Genomic DNA, 17280 nt, shown 5'->3' on the forward strand with positions numbered 1-17280 from the left:
TAATTATTAAATTAAAAATTCTTTTATAAATGAATTTATTATAATAAATATTGTTTGTTAAAAACAAAAATAAAATAAAATGAAATTTATTAATCCAACGAGAATATGTCCGCCACGGATATGCTTGCCTAACCTAATATATAGAGAGAGTGCTTTTAACCCTTTTTATCCATGCCTAACACCACAGTGAGTGCTTTTCATCTTTAGTATTCCACAAATATTCTATTAGGTATGATAGGCGGAATTCTTTAAGATTTTTTAAAAATTAAATTTTTTAAATTTTGTATTTTTATATATTATCATAAACTGAATGTAAAAATTATATTTTTAAAAATTGAGATTTTTGAATAAAAAAGAATTATTCCTCTACCAAACGTTCAGTTTTTATCTATTTCATTCAAAATTCAAATATTTTTCGTAAATACGCATAGAGACGCGCATGTGCAACATTCAATCGCGTATGAAACTGAACATTGCAAGTCGTGCATGAATTGTGTACGTTAAATTATGTATGAAATGATATGCAATTTACATCGTGGCAAGTGGCAGCACACATTCGTCCTGCCTTTATACGATTTAAACGCATACATCTACATGTACATATTGCTATAAGCCTATAATATTATTTTAATAAAGTACTTAATTTTTAAATCAATCCGATAAAAAAATTCCATTCTCAAATGGGTCAAAAGACCGTAGGTGTAGCTTTTGGGGACACGAACGGGACAGAATGAAAGACAGATATGCAACATCAGAAGTGAAGCAACGACGGACGTCACCAGCTTCTCACAAACACGGCAACACCACTAAAAAACAGTTGTTTAGTAGGATAGAATATTCTAAGTACTTTTGTTTATGCTTATATTATCTATTATTTTCTAATATTATTAAATTAAAATATAAGAAAATAATAATAATAAAAATTAGTTAAAATTTTGATATAATAATATTGAATATTATGCCGCAAAAGTTTATGGTTAATTTGAGGGACTATATATAATCAACATAAAATGATGTACAATAAACAAATTTTGAAGACTAATTTGGCCACGTGGAGATTGACATTGAGGGAGTCATATCTATCAGTCCAACTCAATAGACAAAAAGCAAAGCCAGCACATTTGTTCTACTACTATATTTGTTTTTTATCATCATTTTCTTCCATAAAGCGAAGCCCTGAGAATCTTGGCACTGTTCTTTAACAATTAGACCCACAAAACTATAAACTCATGGGGTCTTCTTAACCATAAATGCATCACTAAAGGTTAATTTTCACGCAAAATTCACAAATTCTTAAATAACAATATAAAGAACTATTCTACCACACATTTTTTCCTTTTAATTCCTCCAATAATTTAAGTTTTTCGGTTGCAAATATGATGAGTCCTTGGTCCTTTACAAATACCGTCCTGACTTTCAATAGCACTCGCACTTGCACTTGCACTTGCACGCAACTTGTTTGTTATTAGGCCTCTCTAAAGGTTATGCACTACTACAACACCATATTAAAGCTCGTCACAAACCCCAAATTGCAAAAGTTGCTCATCTTTTAAGATTTAAAATTCAAAACCCCAAATTGATCAGTGAAGACACATGGGAAGCTCTGTGCGTGTGAAAGAAGCAGTGGTGGTTACTCCTTCAGAGCCTACCCCATATGGTGTTCTGGCTCTTTCACCTCTTGACTCGCAACTCTTCCTTCGCTTCACCATAGAGTATCTCTTGGTCTACAAGGCTAGCCCTGGAGTGGACCAGGGTGCAACCACGGCTCGTCTTAAAGCAGCATTAGCCAAAGCACTGGTTCCCTATTACCCATTCGCCGGAAGGGTCAGGGCCAGACCCAGCGACTCGTGCCTTGAGGTCGTGTGTGGGGCCCAGGGTGCGGTTTTCATCGAGGCCTTCGCTGACCGTTACAGCATCAACGACTTTGAGAAAGCACCCAAAACAGTTACCCACTGGAGGAAACTCTTGTCCCTCCACGTCGCAGATGTTCTCAAGGGATCGCCGCCGCTGGTGGTTCAGCTGACGTGGCTCGGCGACGGAGCCGCCGCAATCGGCGTCGGGATCAACCACTGCATCTGCGACGGCATCGGGAGCGCTCAGTTTCTTAACTATTTTGCCGAGTTAGCTTCTGGGAAACGCGCAGAGTTAGCTTCTAGACCTAAACCCGTTTGGGATCGTCACCTTCTGAACCCGCCACCCATGAAGCACACTCGAGTTAACCTCGCGACTCACCCCGAGTTCAACCGAGTCGCTGACCTCTGCGGCTTCATGAACCGTGTCTCCAACGGGCTTAAACCAACGTCCGTTACCTTCGACAAGAGCCGACTCAGCGAGCTCAAGAGACTCGCTCGATGCACGAGTCAACCCGGAGAATCGTTATTTTACACATCGTTCGAAGTCCTCGCGGCACACGTATGGAGGTGCTGGGCGAGAGCACTAAGCTTTCCGGCGAACCAAATGTTGAAGCTGCTGTTCAGCATCAACGTGCGGAACCGGGTCAAGCCGGATTTACCCGACGGGTACTACGGGAACGCGTTTGTTGTGGGGTGCGCAGAGACGAGCGCGATGGAGCTGGCGGAAAGGGGGATCGGGTACGGGTCGGGTTTGGTGAAGAGGGCGAAGGAGAGAGTGGGGAAGGAGCACGTGAGGGGTGTGATTGAGTTGGTGTCGGAGCGAAGAGCGAGTCCTGACTCAGTTGGGGTGCTGATAGTGTCACAGTGGTCAAGGCTGGGTCTGGAGATGGTTGACGTGGGAATGGGGAAGCCGTTGCATGTGGGACCCGTGTGCTGTGATAGGTACTGTTTGTTTTTGCCGGTGAGAGATGAGACTGAGAGTGTGAGCGTGAAGGTGATGGTTGCTGTCCCCACATCTGCCGTTGACAATTACGAGCTTTTGATGCGAGCGTCGCATCCGTGACTTGTGACGTGTGAGAGAATTCTATTTTGTCCTGATTTGGGAGAGCATATTTTGTATTACCGTCGCATTCATATTTGCATTGTGTATTTTTTAAAATATATATTGTAAATATTGAAGACAGAGAAAAAAAAGTAATTTTAATATTTATAGTATTTTCAAAAATACATCATACAAATATAATTATTGCATTGAGCACTTAGTGTGACGGTTGTATATTAAATTTTCCCTTAGTTTGGACCCTTTTCTTTTCTAAATTCTAACATTTATCCCTTTAAATTGGTAACTTTATGGAGTAGTTGTTAGACAAAAGTTCAAGAAAGGATGCGATGCGCCTTCTCCTTCTCCCTGTGCTTAAAAATTGAGAAGGATGGGTTAATTATGTACAAAAATTTCAATATGTAACACCACTACACAATGCGATTAACATTTCTCGTTTTAAGTATAAAGATCGTGATTTGGTAGAGTTTGCATTGTGCAAAGTGAAATGCCCACCATGGTGTATCTTGAGTAGGGAGGTAGGACGACCTATATATGTCATATAGGAACGAACATGAACTCCCATTTTCTCATGATATAAGGAGGTACCTTGAGTGGCTTTCAAAGCAATCACTACCTATAAAGAGGACCTTGGTAAGAAATAAGGACTGTCAGCAACAATTCTGACTAATATGTATAAACGAAGCAATCCGAGTCTGCTCTTTATAGACTTTAGGTCCAACCTCTGCAATTCAAAACATTTAAATTTACATTCCTTCACTTTAGGTCTTAAATAACTCACATGTTATATGCAAATTTAAACACACTACGTACATCACAATAAAAAGAAGGGAAAAATATTTCTCTACTCACATGAGATAAAGTTATTTCTAGTAAGTTAAAAATGACATCGTTTTAAATTATAAGATTAAAAAATTATAATGATAAAGACTAATATACCTTACAATATATTAGAATTACAAAAATATCTTGATAATATAATTTTGGACTCACGGAAAATAAATTATCTCCGTTGACTGAAGAAATTTTTTTAAAATGAAGAAAAATGGCTGAGAGATGAGTAAAAAGCTTGTCATTTTGGCATTGTAGTTTTTTAATAATAAATTTGTTTTATTAAGTGTAGACTTGTCGGCTAACAATATATATATTTTTCGTATATTAAACTTATTTTATTAATCATATATTATTTTAAATATATTTCCATATGCATGAAACCGTTTATAAAAATTTGAGATTGTGTTTGTTATGATTTTAGCAACAAGATATATATGACGTATGATGAAGAAATTGAAAAGTGAGCAGCGGCATATTGATTGAAGTGGATTTTTTCATATGAAAAAGTGATCATGTGATCATGTTATTTGATCACAACTACTCGTTTAAAAATTACAAACTTTTTTCTCTCTTATCTCATCATCAATAAGTGATTGTGATCAAATAACATGATCACATGACTACTTTTACACATGAGAGGATCCACTTCCCGTATCTTTTTTTTTTCTTCTGTGCTATTCAGTTAGCCCCCCTATAGTGAACCTTTCCACTCTTCTGCTTCTTGCTAAAGATCTGGCAGAAAGGTTTAACCAACCCACGGCTATTCCATCTCCATTGTCCAGGTCGACAGGTCCAGAAATGGCTGAAAGAGTTGGGGGATGATGAGAGTGAGTTTTGGGTGGGATTGAGTGAGCTTACGAGCTACCTATTTCTTTCTATTAGATATTAAGTATAAGGGTAGTTTAGTATTTTAATGATATTCTAGATCTCTTTTTTACCTTCTAATATGGTATCAGAGCATTTTTATCCTCCATGAACGGAGATTCTGCTGCAATCACTATTTTTCTTTTCTTTTCTTTGTTTCCTTTCTTCCGGATCTGATCTCTATTTGTGCATTTTTTTTTATCATCGGAGCTACTCTTTCTCCTTCCTTTTTCTATGTCCTAGATCTGTGATTTCTTCGTTGTTTTGGGTCATCTACTTCGGATTTTTATTTTTTGTCCAATGTATCTTGTTTTCCTGTGTTCTCCAGCATTCTCCAGTGATTTACGTTACAGATCTGTAATTTTTTTTTCCATTTCCTACTTCTTTTTCTCTATTATCGTTACTGTTACTATTCTTGTTCTGATCCTTCACCAGTGAGAAATCAACTCGCTTCTCCTGTTCTTTCGTGATTCTCAACTTGCGCCCTTTTGTTTCTGCACCTTCATAGAAGGCGTCATTCATTCACCGGCGTCGTTCGTGGCTGTTATATTTCTGGTTCTTGTCTTCGTGCGACCTGTCAACCACCGAACCGCGTCGCTCCTGTCTTCGTTGGACCTCCATGGATCTTCTTCATGTCTCCTTCTCCGGTCATTATTTTTGGCCGCATTTTTTTTTCCGGTCACAGTCTCCTTCTCCGACCGTCTCTGCCATTCCAGATCGTTGACGTTTTCTGATCAGTGTTTTCTTCTTCTCCAGTTGCTTCTCGGTCGTGTTTATTTTCTAATATTTCTTCCTGATCTGTTCCAGATCTGTCTCTTTGTTTTTTTTTCTTTTCTCATTTTGCAGGTTTGTGAAGATTCATGAACTATGGATGTTTTTGCAACACTGCTATTATTTTTGGTTTTTTATTTTTTTTTTATTTTTTTTGATGTACTGTTTCTGGCTTGTATTTGGCCACTTAGATTTTATTCCCACGTTTGTTTGTGGTGTTATTCAAGTTTACTGATGTTCATTTCAGAACATTTGATTTTGTCGATGTCCATCCCGACACCATTTAGTATTTTGTGGCTGATGTCCATCCCAGCCCTCCCTTCTTTAGCTGATGTCCATACCAGCACAGTTATTTTGCTGAAGCTCATTCCAGCACTCTGAAGATTTTGATTTCTCATTCAGGATTTTTTATTTGGTTATTATGTTTTCTTGGTTTTTCTTGTTCAAGATGGAAGTTCTCTTTGTTCACTCTCCATCTTGAGGGGGAGTATTAGATATTAAGTATAAGGGTAGTTTAGTATTTTAATGATATTCTAGATCTCTCTTTTACCTTTTAATACTTTCCAATAAGCTTGGATACTCAACTTCATTTCCCCTGATCTTACAACACAAAAAAGAAAAGAACGTTATGGTTGCACGTGATCAACTTGGTGTCAGTTGGGAACGGATGGCTGATCAATTACATAGCTTGATTAAAGAATTATATATTATAGAGTGCATAAAGTGAAGGACTGAGAGAAGATAATATTGGCCATTATATATTACATAAATAGTCTTCCTTAAACTTGATATTGACAATCCATATAGGATATAATAATTGAGATTAACTCTTCTTTTATACTTTCACTTAATTTAGCGTGTGCTGTATAAGTAAAAGTGTAAACATTCTAATTCAATATATAAGGGTGTATTCACTCTAAACTTCTCCATTTCTTTTCCTTATCAGTTACAAATAAAATTTAGGATAAATTACATAAAATCACCTTCAACTTATGTGCTTTTACAAAAAACACCATACTTTCAATTCAAATAATTAACCCCATTAACAGCAATTAATCATATTTTGCAATTTTAATATGAAAATAACTCTATTTTCTGTTGGGAACTCGGTTCCATCAACTCGGTTCAGAAGTCTTTTGTTGAAGTCAGTCAACAAGATCATGGATCTCGAATCTCGGCAATATTACCTTGGCCTAAACTTTACCAGGTCGAACAGCGCAGCGTAAAAACAAATACAAAGGAGAGAGAGAAAGAGAGCACAAATAGATTTTTAACGTGAAAAAACTTTCTCCAATGAAGAAGTAAAAACTCACGGGACCTAGTCCAGTTCAAACACCCACAATGAAAATAATGAGTACAAAGAATCAAGATTCATGGTTAACTTAACCACTCCAACAATGGTGATCTGTAATCTCGACAAAAGCTCAAATATGGATGAAAAACAGAGAGAAGCATTGAGTAACATTTTGGACATCAAATATAGTAATAGTATATTGGCTAAATAACATTAATTGGGGGTTAATTATATGTGTTGGAATTTTGTTATATAATATACTGGAACAGTGACCAAAGTGTCACGTGACATAATTCGCTATGACTGGTAGCAAATTACGTTTGTCTATGATTTTATGACAAGTGATCACATTGCGTACCAAATTCGTTACCACTAGCAGCGAACTTCATCTAATCAGCTTTTTTCTGCGAAAATATGTCACGTGTCACAAAATTATTGGCGAACGTAATTCGCTACCAGCTGTAGCAAATTACATCTCGTGGCAATTTGGTAAAAAATACTATTAGTGGTATTTGGATAAAAATTTTGTCAAACAATAACACTTTGATCGATGTTCCTAATATATAGTTCTTTCAAGTGTTACAAGTGCATTTTTCTATCTAGGGACTATTTGAGTATTTTGTGGAATTTGATCGATTCTCTTTGCGGTGAATAGAATAATAATTTCTCGTGCTTTGGAAAATCCAAAGAAGAAAGTCAACATAGCCATGATGGTCAAGGATGGGGTAGTGACCAGCTACAATACTTGTACACACGCTTTTTTTGAAAAAATGACGACACGGACACGCTCCGACACGTTCCGACACGCAGTTGATTTTTTGGGACACCTATTTTTGTGGGTGTTAGCACCTATATTTTGTGGTTTATAACCCAGAGAATAAAGGGAAGAAGAAAGGGAAGAGAGACATTTTTGGAAAGATTTGCAACATGAATTGAAAATGAGTAGGGCTAGCTCCGACTGCGATATCTCATTCATCCACCGTCCGATCAAGCTGAAATTATTTTTAGTAAGATCTTGAATCAATTTACATCATATTCAACGGTAGATTTGTTGATTGGAGGCCGGTACCGTTCCCCGAAAATTCAAGATCGAAACAGTTTTCCATGGCGATTTCTACTGCAAGCAGCCATATTGTGAGGACCGTTTCTCTCGAACGAACTGTCCGATTGTCCTCAAATTTGGTCGGTAAGTTCCTCCAATATGATACTTCAATCTGACTGGAGGGATTCTTCATTTGAGCTTCCTAGCATCAGATATAATTTTCACAAGATAGGCTGTTAGTTTCGTTAGAAATGATGCAGTTTCGGGCAGCCGTATTGCAGGGATCGTTTCTCTTAAATGAAACGTCCGATCTTCCTCAAATTTGGTCGACATGTTGCTCGCATATGATACTTCAATATGAATGGAGGGATTTTCAATCTAAGCCCTTTGGTGTGAGATATGGTGGTCGTAAAATGGCTGTTCAAAATGAGGAAAAACCCCTATTCCTAAAAATATACCACATCCCCTATCTCTCATCTCTCCCTCTTCCCCCTATATAAACACCTTTACCCCTTCCTTTAGACATAACGGAAAAAGATTGGAGAAAACCAAATTAAAAACAAGAAAAATTGGAGAAAAACCAAATTAAAAACTGAAAATTGGAGAAACCAAATTAAAAAATCACAAGCTACTTGGGCTTGGGGTGGTCCTGCACAACTTAGCTCTATACCCTAGGTTTTGATCATCTTTGAGGAGAGTTGGGCTGGTCTTGCATAACTTAGCTCCATACACCAAGTTTTGGTCATTTTTGAGGTAAGTCCGTTTACTTCCTTCTTTAGAATATATTTTCTTTACATATTTTTATGTTCTTATTTTAGGAATTTTCTTATGCTTTTCATGTTTTATTAGAAATTTTCTTATATAGCTTAGAAATTATATGGGTGATTAATTTATGCATGATGCTTTGTTAAACTTATAACCCCTTTTTACTTATTTTCGTCACTGCAAAATTATTATCTTAAGTTTAAAATCAATCAACACATAAACATTTTCTACAAAACGACGTAGCTTTGAGTTCTCTATTGTACCGAGGGATACGTCGGAGCGGGAACCACCCGTCTAGCACAAAAATAAATTTTAATTAGTTTCTTTTTCTTTAATCAATGTAGTTCAATTCTTTGGAGTGAAATAAATGTTTAAAATCTCATTAATAATTTTTGCATATTTAGTATAAGGTAATCGTTTTTTAACGGACGATGTAGGGTGCTAATACCTTCTCTACTCGTAATCGACTCCCGAATCCAATTGTGATTTCAAAGACCAGTTTTATCGAATAAAATGGTTTTTCCAATGTTTTTCCAAATAAACCTTGGTGGCGCCTCCATTGTATCGACGTGGCGGCGAAAGATTTGAAAGTTTTAAAACATCGCCACCAAGGTTTATTTGGAAAAGCATTGGAAAAACCATTTTATTCGATAAAATGGGTCTTTGAAATCACAATTGGATTCAGGAGTCGATTACGAGTAGAGAAGGTATTAGCACCCTACATCGTCCGTTAAAAAACGATTACCTTATACTAAATATGCAAATTATTAAGGAGATTTTAAACATTTATTTCACCCCAAAGAATTGAACTACATTGATTATAGAAAAATAAACTAATTTTTAAAAATATAATTTTGTGCTTGACGAGTGGGTCCCGCTCCGACGTATCCCTCGGTACAATAGAGAACTCAAAGTTACGTCAAATGTTTATGTGTTGATTGTTTTTAAACTTAAGATAATAATTTTGCAGTGATGAAAATAAATAAAAAGAGGTTATAAGATTAACAAAGCATCATGCATAAATTAATCACCCATATAATTTCTAAGCTATATAAGAAAATTTCTAATAAAACATGAAAAACATAAGAAAATTCCTAAAATAAGAACATAAAAATATGTAAAGAAAATATATTCTAAAGAAGGAAGTAAACGGACATACCTCGAAAATGACCAAAACTTGGTGCATGGAGCCAAGTTATGCAAGACCAGCCCAACTCTCCTCAAAGATGATCAAAACCTAGGGTATAGAGCTAAGTTGTGAAGGACCACCCCAAGCCCAAGTATCTTGTGATTTTTTAATTTGGTTTTCTCCAATTTTTCTTGTTTTTAATTTGGTTTTCTCTAATTTTTCTGTTAACTCTAAAGGAAGGGGTAGAGGTGTTTATATAGGGGGAAGGGAAGAGGGAGAGATGAGAGATAAGTGATGTGGTATATTTTTAAGAATAGGAGTTTTTCCTCATTTTGAACAGCTATTTTACGACCACCATATCTCACACCCGAGGGCTTAGATTGAAAATCCCTCCAGTCATATTGAAGTATCATATGCGAGGAACATGTCGACCAAATTTGAGGAAGATCAGACGGTTCATTTGAGAGAAACGATCCCTGCAATACGGCTGCCCGAAACTGCATCATTTCTAATGAAACTAACAGCCCATCTTGCGAAAATTATATCTGATGCTAGGAAGCTCAAATGAAGAATCCCTCCAGTCAGATTGAAGTATCATATTGGAGGAACATGCCAACCAAATTTGAGGTCAATCGGACAGTTCGTTCGAGAGAAACGGTCCTCACAATATGGCTGCTTGCAGTAGAAATCGCCCTGGAAAACTGTTTCGATCTTGAATTTTCTGAGAATGGTACATGCCTCCAATCAACAAATCCACCGTTGAATATGATGTAAAATGAGTCAAGATCTTACTAAAAAAAATTTAGCTTGATCGGACGGTGGATGAATGAGATATCGCAGTCGGAGCTAGCCCTGCTCATTTCCAATTCATGTTGCAAATCTTTCCAAAAATGCCTCTCTTCCCTTTCTTCTTCCCTTTATTGTCTTGGTTATAAACCACAAAATATAGGACAAAAATAGGTGCTAACAGTGGGACACGCGAATTTGACTGAATCAGACACGCGGTCAACGTATGTGGACACGTTTTTGACAATTTTTTTGTGTGTAAAAATTAACCACACCACCACCCCAACACCACAACCCCATTCTTTTCCAAATCACCCTCCTCCCATCTTCATCAACCAAACCACCACCCCATTCCACCTCCAACCGCCAGTCACCCCCAGCTCCATACCCATCTCCACCGCACCATCCCTCATCTTCAACCTCTCCTCTTCTTTCACCGTCCCACCCTTCACTACCGGACATCATCTTCCCCAAACCCAACTTACAAATCCACCGATTCAGCCAACTCACAAACCCATCTATTGAACGATCTGTAATTACATCTTTCACTCTTTCTGTCTTTCACTACCACATGTTTCTTATCTCATTAAAGAGAGAGAAAATGACAGATGTACGTCTTTCACTACCACATCTTTCTTTCTTTCACTACCACATAATTCAAATTAGCAAAATAGGAATTTATATAATTAAATTTCTTAAATAAAAACTGAATGAATTTATCAAAAATAAAAATAAAAACTCAATGTTAAATCATTTGATTATAATTTATTTATTTTAATTAAATTCAGTACTGATTTAAATATAATTTTTATCTGCTATTATACATAATATATATATTTAAATATACTTTTGCATCTTAAAAATATTATTTAATATCAAAACGTGTCACAACGTGTCAAAATTTAGCATTTTTAAAATTAACGTGTCGGAGTGTCGTGTCGTGTCGTGTCCCGTGTCCGTGTCCGTGCATCATAGGTGACCGGAAGGCAATGGCAACAGGGTTTGCGGGCAACGACAATGGATAAATGTTTGCAGTTGGTTATTTTTGTCTTAAATATGATAAATATTTTTAATTATTTTAATATAAAAAGTTAAGGAGTAGAATTGTTTTAATTGAAAGTGCATGGTGGTATTTTGAAAAGATACAAAACTACAAGGTGCTTTTATGAAATTTACCCAAAAAATTGTGGCCACATATTTAAATTTTCTTAATCAATTCACTATCATTTCTATTACTTATTTTTTTAATCAAATATCAAATTTTCATTAATAACATCATGCATGATTTGGTTGTATGAAATGCTAAATATTTAATATCCAAAAAAATGTCAAATATTAAATTAAAGTACACTCCTTTGAAAGCTGTTTAATTTTCTAATAATATACTATTTTTTAAAATATGACATGTGACATTCTTAATATTTTAATTTTTAAATTTTAAGTTCAATTTTTTTAAAAATGTATACATCTCTTTGTGCTTTTAAAATTTTTTAATCAATATTTTTTAATTTAATCTAAATTAATTATTTATAGCATTATTATAATTATATATTTTTAATTTATGCTTTTTTTCCCTTTCAAATTTTACTTAAATTTAAAAATACCTATACAAGATGCTTATTAATTGATTATACTTTTACGTGAAAATATGGAGTGAAAGCGGAAGCTACGTAGATTAATGGGTTTTTTTAATCTCGTGTTAAATGAGACAAGTTATTTCATGTTTCAGAAACAAACTTGTGGGCTCCCCACCTGAAAAAATAAAAAAGAAAAGAAAAGGAAGATGTGGCACAGTTATCGAAGGGTATGTAGGAAGAAAAATTTATCTCATGTAACATGAGAATAGTTTTTTCCTAGATTAATATACTTTAATTAGTTTACGAAAAAAAAAAATTGTAATTTAAAAAGTTATTTTATTTAATATTATTAAGATTCGAATATTTTTTTTGGTAGATATCAATCTATACTAATTACCTTTGTGGCATATTAAATCTTGAGATTTAACTATTGTCGTCACTAGACCAATAACTCGTTGGGAATTTTTTTTTCTCCGAGGGAAGTTATATTTAAGGACATATAACCACCTTTTATTTATGGTGTTTTTCAAAAGACCAACCTGCACTTTCAAACAAAATGATTAACCCCCTCTCGCTACGAAATAACAACAATTAAACATATTTCATAATTTTGAGACAAAAATACCTTTCTTCTCTCCCCAACACTAGCACTGTTATCCATCGACACAGTGTTCTCACTTCAGCACCGTAGTACAACTTCAATAGCTATGGACCTCATGCCTAGGTGGGTTAACGTGTTATAGGTAGAAATCATGGAGTAGCAAGGAATATGCTTCTTCAAGACAAAACAATTTAAGCCCAAATTTCAAAGTTGGGTTTTCTTTGAATAAACTTTTGGGAGCATACCCTATTTTTCAGAAACGAAATACCTCGATGAGGATATGAACCATAATTTTAGGGGGGAGGGGGGGTACAAAGAAAATGTGTTAAATGGGTCGTGGGGAGACCAATCTCCCATTCTAAAACCTGCTCTGCTCTCTATCATCGTGGCTCATCTTCACCTTCTCCCCATTCATGTTGCAACTGCAGAAACTATATTAAGTGTTGCTCTTTCTCTCTCTCTCCTCTAGATATCCAAAATTTTGGAAATAGATATCTTAAACGATTTGGGTATTGGATTTGGATTAAAAAAGAGAGAGGAACAAATGAATAAATAAGAAACAAAATTAAATTGACAAAAACCATCATGAAAGATAAAATGTTGGACGAAAATATGAAACAAAACAATCTCTTATGATGAAAGTGACCACCGACGATTGCCAGTAATGATAGGTGAAGGATAATGGTAGGTGACAACGGTAGCGGTTGATGGCAGCAAAATGTGGCTAGAGATAACGGGTGGTGTTGGATGAGAAGAAGGGTATTTTTGTCTCAAAATTGTGAAATATGTTTAATTGTTGTTATTTTATAGTAGGATGAGGTTAATTGTTTTGTTTGAAAGTGTGAGGTGGTATTTTGAAAAACACCCTAAATAAAAGGTGTTCTATGTAATTTGCCCTTATGTTTATAACCTCTTTTCACTTGTTTCTTTTTATTTGGAAACACCTCTTTTCACTCGTAACCTCTTACAACTAAATCTTAACTAGTGATTTTCATCAATCTAACGGTTATAATTTATTGGATCATATATATTAATTAATTACTAATTCTCAATTATTATAACAAATAAATTGATAAAAATCAATAGTTAAAATTTGATTATAAACATAAAAATATGGTAAATATAATTTTTTTTAATGCAACGAGAGATTTGAATTTTGTAAAGTACGTACGTACGTTGGATCAAATTTCCGTAATTATTGAGAATATGCAGAGTCCCAGTTAATGAATTTTATGTTCCAACTTTATGTACAAGAGGCCGGACCCAAAGGAGAACATCTTTCATACATCTGCCCTAGATACTACCGCCGCTGAGAATTAGACACCTGCACTTAAACAGTGTTTTTTCTTTTATATATTACTGTATGAGCTTATGTGTTTAATTTTTATTGGATGGTTGTATAGAAAATTGAATTTTTTTGTTCTTAAAACTGTTTTATAAAATAATTATGGAAACAATTGTTTTCTATATTTATTTATTTTGAAAGTTAAAAACCAAAATAAAAAACAAAAACAACTCAGACATATTCTCTAAATTTGATTTTAAAAACAAAAAAACAGTTATTTTTTTCAAAATAATTTTTACAAAACAGGTTTTACCAAACGAGTTTTTTAGTTTTTTTTTTCTGAAAACTAAAAAATTGTTTTTGAAAACAACAATCAAACAGAGTCAGTATCGTAAAAATTTCTGACCCAAAGAACTTTTATGGTATTTCACTTCGAGTATGCTTTGAACCCAACATCAGCATCTCACCTTGAAAAAATGTACAAAAGCAAATTTGATTTTTTCAATAAGGCACGTTTGTTAAAGGTTTTTTTTTTTTTTTTTTTTTTTCTGAAAATCACAATTACTAAGAATATGTTAGAAAAATAAATTTTTTAGAAATGTTACCAAAAAGTTATTTGGTAGGCCAAAATATTTCCAGAAATATCGGTTCAAATTTTTCTGATTTTATATTTGGATGATTGTCAATGATTCATGGGAATGTGAACTAATTTTACAAAATTAACATTTGATAAATTTTTGAATTTCCTTTCTTATATGACATAAAAGGGTCAAAACGTAGCATTGGAGATCAAATCCAAATTTTCCAATCGAATTCTTGAAGCAGAGTATCCTGACTAGGTTTTTAACAAGAGAGGATATTTCAATCATGAAAATATTAAAGTAAAGTTATTTATGTGCTATAAATTATGTAAAAAAAATTCACCAAGTGAGAATTCAAGAATACCACGCGTATGGTGGTATTATTTCATGAGGTTCTTATTTACAATTTTAATTTTCAAGAATCTCATTTTTCTAAGAAAATTTTAAGAATTCTTGTACCAAATGTAGGTTAATAGATTTCCCAATATTATTTTTTTTTAGTCTAAAATTTATCCCTCTATCAAACGGGCCATAATGTTAATCTGTGGACAAAATTTAAATAATTATATTCTCGTTACAAAATTCAAAATTAGGGTATATTTTATTTTAAATAGTAATAATATTTTAAGAATAGTTGTACTAATTAAAAATATGCAATACTAAGCCATTAAAATTGGTCTAGTGATGAGATGTTTAGATAATTTGCATGATATCATCGGATATCCTGTTGCAGAACATCCTGCAATTGTTTCTAATTATGTACTAAGGGTAGTACATAATTGTTAGTTATAAAGTTATAACATTAAAGTTACTTTTTCTCTCTCTCTTCCATATCATCATTTTTAATATTTTAACTATGTACTACCTTTAGGGCCCGTTTGGATAAGCTTTTCTTAATCTCTAAAAATTGTTTTTTTTTTCTATGAAAAAAAAGCACTTCTCACTTTAAGTTCGTTTGGATGTCTGCTTTTAAGAAAAACAGAAGTCACAAAAAAGCCAAAAATTTATTTTTTTTTATAAGCTAAAATTTTAACTTCTAAAAAAAACAGAAGTCAAAAGTCAAATATTTTTTTCAAAAACTAAATATTTTTATAAAAATATAAATAACTTTAATTTTTTTAAAAAGTACTTCTAAAATAAGGAAGAGATAAAAATTACTTTTTTTAAAAGGAAAACAAACGGGCTCTTATTACATAATTAAAAAATGGTTGGAGGACAAAAAACTCACTCCCACAATATAATACTTATATATATATATATATTTTTGGTATTCACATAATACTTATATTTCCCATATAAATAACATTATTGGCCTTTCGATCCTTGTAGTGCAAAGAGTGAAACATAGTATCGGTTCAGTTCTTTTGGCAAAGTATTTGCCCAACTGATACACTACGCATGGGATTGATGCGCGATCCAACACGCATATCAATTATCATGATATACTCTTATGCCGATTAGTTAGAGAAATAATTTGCCAAAAAAAAACTAAACCGATTCTATGTTTCTCTTTTTGCATTAGAGTTGTCAAAAAGCCAACATTATTGGCAGGGGGTAAGAAATGAATGACATGTACCGTAACCGTTGGTCCACGTGTACAGTAGCTATGAAGTTTGTAATAGTTAATTTATTAACGGTTGAGTCTGTTTAATAGACTGTTACTAGTTGTTAGAATAGCCAGCACAACGTAGTGCACTGATGTATATAAATAACAAGCCTTGAGGTTATTCTAATTCATTCGTGAGAATAAAGATAAAAGAAGAGTCAGGAGGATCACTTCGTCCAGAGTTTATTCATTGGTATGTGCTTTTAAGGTAGCAATTGTTATCAAATTCATGTGGTTTCATTTGACATTATGGCACAAGTGTTTAGATCTGGTATCTGTTTAGTATACCGGCAAAGTACTTCTTTTAATACCTTGTATAATCTTTTTTTCTTGAGCTAATTTGAGTTAGCTTCAAGTTTTCTCAATTCTAATATGGCATAAGAGTATATCATGATATTGAGCTACCCGCAGATATTTAATCCTGTAAATTTCACGCTTCCTATACTCTAGACTTGAGGGAGGGATGTGTGTTGAGAAGGGACAAGAATGACGTGCGTAAGTGCTTAAAGGCATGAAGGATCAGCAGCGTGCAGAGTTCAATCATCCATGGATGGATCATGGATGTCCAAAGAATGGCACCAACTCAGGTTATATTTCCTTCATTACACTCTATGAGGTATGTAGATTACTATTTTTATGTCGGTCTTGATTTATTTTTGAAAACTCTTGGGAGATGAGAAACACAGATATGGCTTGTTTCCATTTGTTGGGAAAAACTACAGGCATCTGACACAATTGGAACTGAATCACCTAGGAAGCAATCAAAGCATGTATTTTTGTAGTTTAATTACGGAGAATTAAAGCTATGGCCAGTCATGGGACAAGCATTGGGGAAATGGTATTAAGTTTTGTCCAATTCATTAATTCTTGTAGTCTTATTTCCACCAATACTTGACATTTTAAATAAATTGAGCTCTCTGGATACTAATACACTTGTGGATGAAGTAAAAGAAGCTTTATTTTTTTCGATTAATGAAATTAATTAGGTGGGTTGCATTTTAAATTTTAAATATGAGAAAGGATGACATGGTTTAATTAGTATATTCAGGTTCTGGGAAGGCTTGTGTTCTATGAAATATATTTAAAAGCTCTCACATTTTTCGTAGCTTTTGTGAGCTTCTTCAATCCAATATAGCCAGACCAATAGCGTTTTTGATTGGGTGGAGATAGTTATTTTCTTTCTCACTTTCACTGGTGTATGGTAAATGTGTGACACACAGTAAGTATTCATT

General features: G+C 34.1%; 1 protein-coding gene across 1 annotated transcript; it reads left to right on the plus strand.

The window, feature by feature from the left end:
- The first annotated feature begins 1569 nt into the window (after positions 1–1569).
- LOC133296720 (alcohol acyltransferase 9-like) lies at positions 1570–2916 on the plus strand. Its single transcript, XM_061495771.1, has one exon. It carries the CDS (start codon positions 1594–1596, stop codon positions 2914–2916), a length of 1323 nt encoding a protein of 440 aa, XP_061351755.1. The 5' UTR covers positions 1570–1593.
- The last annotated feature ends 14364 nt before the right edge of the window (positions 2917–17280 follow it).

This window comes from Gastrolobium bilobum, unplaced genomic scaffold (assembly GCF_033153095.1).
Source record: "Gastrolobium bilobum isolate Gb01-03AN ecotype WA unplaced genomic scaffold, APGP_CSIRO_Gbil_v1 utg6129, whole genome shotgun sequence".
Lineage (NCBI taxonomy): Eukaryota > Viridiplantae > Streptophyta > Magnoliopsida > Fabales > Fabaceae > Gastrolobium > Gastrolobium bilobum.

Bases quoted from the DNA above. Each gene is read 5' to 3' on its own strand.
- LOC133296720 (XM_061495771.1), top strand. From the start codon at position 1,594: ATGGGAAGCTCTGTGCGTGTGAAAGAAGCAGTGGTGGTTACTCCTTCA.